The 5000-nt window shown below is 51.4% G+C and overlaps 1 protein-coding gene across 1 annotated transcript; it reads right to left on the bottom strand.

Moving 5' to 3' along the window:
• Nucleotides 1–898: 898 nt before the first annotated feature.
• mafaa (MAF bZIP transcription factor Aa) lies at nt 899–3879 on the bottom strand. Its single transcript, XM_030373597.1, has one exon. It carries the CDS (start codon nt 2748–2750, stop codon nt 1749–1751), a length of 1002 nt encoding a protein of 333 aa, XP_030229457.1. The 5' UTR covers nt 2751–3879; the 3' UTR covers nt 899–1748.
• Between the last annotated feature and the right edge of the window lie 1121 nt (nt 3880–5000).

Genomic DNA, 5000 nt, shown 5'->3' with positions numbered 1-5000 from the left:
ACAGGGATAACATTTATTTCGGTTCTGACATGAGATATTTTAACTTGAACCATAATCTCTCCAATTTAATCTTTTCAAAGACCCCTGTTCTGCTCTGAGATATGAATAACTTAAGACAAGGATCCGTAGACCTAATTATGTTCGAAGACTGTACATTTTTTTAATCATGTCATCATAATAATACAAAATAAGTTAATAAGTATCGGGTTTGTGCATAGAGTTTTAGCAGCAAATGCATTCCTCGTTTAGCTATTTAAGTATAAGAGACTTGTCCAATCAAATGTGCATTGTATATCTCTAGGATGAACAGATCCCAAGTCCTTGAAGGTACATAAATAAAATGTTTTGCCCAATTGGATCGCTTCTAGTGCAGAGATATGCGGGCCTTGGACACAAGGCTCCACGTTTAGTCGGAGGATACAGGAGACAAGTTGCATGCTCTAACATACAAACATGTTTAAGACGTTTCCAAGACTCAAGCGGAAATCAGTGTTTTTTTTAAAAGAGAGAGAAGATAAAATAACAGTTAACTGTTTTCTACACATATGTACAGTTGGAAATAAATCTTTTTTAAAATTCTGGCTCAGTGGATCTATATTTTTGAGTTGTTTTCCTTTTCTTTAAAACAATAGAAAAAATTGATTGGAAATAGCGGCAACGATGCATCCGTGAGCAGATTGTTCCGTCGAGTCGCGCGGTTTTCCGTACAGTCTTTGCGCCTCTCGGGGTGTGTGTGTGTGTGTGTGTGTGTGTGTGTGTGTGTGTGTGTGTGTGTGTGTGTGTGTGTGTGTGTGTGTGTGTGTGTGTGTGTGTGTGTGTGTGTGTGTGTGTGTGTGTGTGTGTGTGTGTGGTGCATGTGTTCAGAGGGTGTGTGTGTGGGGGGGGGGGGGGGCTGGAGGAGGCGACGGGGGCCATGCTGTCCATCCAGGAGTCAGGAGATGGCGGGGGGAGGTCGGGGTGGGTGGCGGTGGGTGATTGAGGTGGGGGGTCGGGGTGGGTTGGTTTCCATACATGTCCTGCATGCAGGGTCGCTATTGGCGGAACGGGGAAACTAGACTTGCAAGATTTCAAAGATTCCTTAGCTGCGTCCAAAATCGCCTCTCTCCTCTCCATCACCACAGTCCGGTTACGACATGGGAGAGATGGCGAGCAGGCCTACTGCCCTACCTCCTAAAATATATCTATTCACTTCTTCTTTCAGAGTCCCAACTGACCAACACAAAAATCTCATTCATTCTGAGGTTGAAAACGAACGAATGACAAAAAAATCTACCGTTTTAAAAGAATCTGATCGGTGGAGTAAGACTTGATTTGTTGGATCAGAATGTCCTTGTTTCACATTAGAGAGAGAAAAAAAAAGTCTCAAGTTCGACCCAACAACAAGTTGAAGCATACATCATACAGAACCAGAGGTGTGTGTGACGTGGTTACAAAAGGTTCGGCCAAATATCTTTAAGACTACTTTGGTGCACCTCTTATACCTTCCATTCCCCTTCAGACATGTTCGTTGTATTTTAAGAAAGGGCCTTCAACAATAAAAATAACATTATGTTCGAGGGCATAACTGTAAACAATGCAAACTGAGAGAATATAAATTGGGTTTAAAAATCCTGTTTTTTCCCCTGGGGGGGTGGGGGGGGGTATCATAGTCTCTGATACACAGTCGAGTCTGTCTCTCTCTCTCTCTCTCTCTCTCTCTCTCTCTCTCTCTCTCTCTCTCTCTCTCTCTCTCTCTCTCTCTCTCTGCCTCACATGAAGAACTCGGCCTGCTGCTTCCCGTGGCCCCCAACCGTCGGATCTCGAGTGTTTGTGGGTCCGCCGCCGCTGTACCCGCGGCCGGCCAGCTTCTCATACTTCTCCTTGTAGAGGTCCCGCTCCTTGGCAAGACGCGCCACGTCCTGCTTCAGCTGTTCCACCTGACTCTGCAGCGTGCACTTCTCGGTCTCGAGCATGTGCCTCTGCTGCACGCGCTTGTAGCGGCACGACTGCGCGTAGCCTCGGTTCTTCAGCGTGCGCCGCTTCTGCTTTAGACGGATCACCTCCTCCTTGCTGAAGCCACGCAGTTGCCGGTTGAGCTCCCGCACCGTCATGCTCACAAGCTGGTCGTCCGAGAAGCGGTCCTCGAGGCGGGCGTGGTGGCCGTGGTGGTGTCCGTGGTGGTGGCTCTGGTGATGGTGGTGGTGGTGCGCCGCCGAGGCCGCGGACAGGTCCTCCCCGGCGTACTGCTGCCCCCCTCGGAAGCCCTCGTAGGCCTGGTGGTGGTGGTGGTGGTGGTGGTGCGCGTTGCCGATCAGGGCCTCCACCGCGTCCTCCGGGGTGAGGTTGAGCGCCTCGGGGTTAATGTGGTGCTGGTAGCCCGGGATCCAGTACAGGTCCTCCAGCTGCGGCTTGCCCCCGCCGTTCTGACTGTTGTTCCCGCCGCTGCTGCTGTTGCTGTTGTTGCTGCTGCTGTTGTTGTTGTTGTTGTTGTTGTTGTTGCCCCCGCTGCCGAGACCCCCGTTGCCGAGGCCCTGGTTGGGCTGCACCCCGCCCGGGCTGGGGGCGCAGAAGCTGGGCGACGAAGGCACGGAGGAGCAGGGGGTGCTGATGGGCGTGGAGGACAGGGAGCCCGGCGGGAGGCGGTGGCAGTAGCGCTCGGACTCGGGCGGTTCCTTCTTCACCTCGAACTTCATCAGGTCGAAGTCGTTGACGTACTCGATGGCCAGCGGGCTGTTCGGCAGCTCGGTGCTCATGGCGAGGTCCGTGGCCATATCAGTCCATGCGACGACCCCCGCCCTCACAGCCAAACCGACGGCGGAGCGGACGCTGCTCCCAACACAGAGACTACTGCGGCGGGGGGACCCAGAAATACAGCACGGTGCGGCGTGTGTGTTTGTGGGAGTATATATAGACACACGCACGCGCCCGGTGCGTGGAGCTGCAGGACGGTGGGGTGGGGGGTTGGTCTAGGAGCAGCGTGTATTGTGGCCGCGAGTCCCTAAAACAACTTCTATATATAGTGGCGTGATTACACGTATGCATGTAAATTAACTTGTACACCTGCCAGTTCGCTCACCGTCCACTCCTCTCGTTGACAACTTATCCCAGGTCAAATGCAGCCCCTTAATACCAGGAGCCCCCACGGGGCCCGGCTGAAACCTGATCCCGGTGAATTTAGAGACACCGACCTGTCCTGTCCTCGCTTCACCTCTCCTCTCTTCTCCTCCGTGACCGCGGCCGCTTTCACTGTCCGCGGTGTCGCTTGTTCAGATGAGATGCAGGGAGGTGGTGTGTCGTCTCCACGCGGGTTGTCAGCTGTTATTTCAACCATTCGTCGCCTGTATCCTAAATCAGGTGCAGCAGGTTTACACACGTACACCTGCCGGGAAGCCAAGTCCGTGTAGCGGTGATTTAAAAGCAGCGTTGGGACGGTGGCACAGCCCCAGACCGTAGCGCGTAAAGATGTGCCAAAAGTCCTGCTTCAGCGAACAACAAATCCGACACGGAATGGGTTGCAGAGACCACGAAAATAAGTTTGCAGAGTTCACAGAACACACAGTTGAGTTGAGGATGTCTTAACTTAGAAGTCAAGAAAAGTTGACACTTTCTTTTAACCAAGGGACTTGAGAACGTGTCCCCCTTCAAACTAAATCAACACAAGTGGTCAGTCCAGATTTTGTTCTCGATGTCTCTACTCACGGATTCGGTCCCAACGGTACAGCACCGAACAAACCGGGGTTGCGTTGGTTGTGCGTTGGTTGGCCGGCGCGCACGTAAAGACGCCAGATGCATGAAAAAAATATTATTTAAATTCCTTTTTTTATCATTATTTTTCCTGGATTTTGAAAACAGAAAAAAAGGAAAGCAGGCGGTGTTGTGCTTGTGCCTTCCGACGCGAGCTCACAGTGTTACACTGAGGCGCTGCGAAAGGCTATCGCCATTTATAAAGACGGCGTTGGCGCGCGACCCTCCCACCGGGAGCCGCGACGGGCCAATAGGCGAGGGGGGGAGACAGCGGGGGATTTGCATCCGCCTATACCAAGCCCCCTCTCTCGGAGGGTCCCCTGGGCAGCTGTCGGGACAGCGCTTGGAGGCGTAGGAGGGGAGGACCCCTCCTTCCCTCCTCCTCAACCTCCGCACGCAGGGAGGAAGGGAGCAGCAGAAGCAGCAGCAGGCTCGCGAACAGGTGCACATCTCCCCCCTCTAGTGACGGAGCAGATGCAATTGCATGCGCACCGGAGGGGCAGCGTGAGGATGGAACGCGCGGAAGAGAAAGACGATATACATCCGTCAAGTTTGTCAAGGAAAAAATGTTTACTCGGAATCCGGTAAAGCTCACTCGCACTCGCGGACTCGCGGATTCAAACCCCCCTCATATCATCTGTGGCGACGAGATCCTCTTATTAATACACACGGTTGTGGTTAAGTGTGTCAGGTTCTCCGTTGTGACTTCATTAATTGTCCCTATATAGATAGTTTATATTAACAGACCACCGTGCGTTACCATCAGATTGGACCAGGCTCGGGCTAAAATAACAAAACACATATGTACCAAGATAATTAAAAATATAAATCGTATTTTTATTGAGGTTGATACAACTGTTGCAAACAAATCGGGTTAATTGCCATGTAACACAAACAACAAACGTTTGCTTAACAGATCCTTGGTAAAAGGTTCAGTTTTTTTCACTTTTAAATAATTCAAGTTGATGGTCTTAATTTTTAAGCAGGGCTGTGACACCATTGGCCAATGCATTTCCAATTATTAACATGAATCTGTAATAGATTGCATGCAAGGACCCCCCCCCCCTCCCCCCTTATCGCCAACAGAAATCAATCGGGCATTTCCAAGGGTGCGAGCTCGTTATGGCTTCTTGTGGCTTCCTTATGACCGTCCATTCGTCGGACGGCCTTCTAGATTAACGCTTTTTCTTTCCATCCCGCAATTAATCAGCCGCTGGATTAAGCGGCTCTTATCTGCGCGCGCCCACGGATAATTAAGTGCAGCGACGGCGAGCGCC

Source organism: Gadus morhua, chromosome 12 (assembly GCF_902167405.1).
Source record: "Gadus morhua chromosome 12, gadMor3.0, whole genome shotgun sequence".
Lineage (NCBI taxonomy): Eukaryota > Metazoa > Chordata > Actinopteri > Gadiformes > Gadidae > Gadus > Gadus morhua.
This window is presented reverse-complemented; position numbering and strand designations above follow the sequence as displayed.

Excerpts from the sequence above, each read along its gene's own strand:
- mafaa (XM_030373597.1), bottom strand. The coding sequence starts at position 2,750 with ATGGCCACGGACCTCGCCATGAGCACCGAGCTGCCGAACAGCCCGCTG.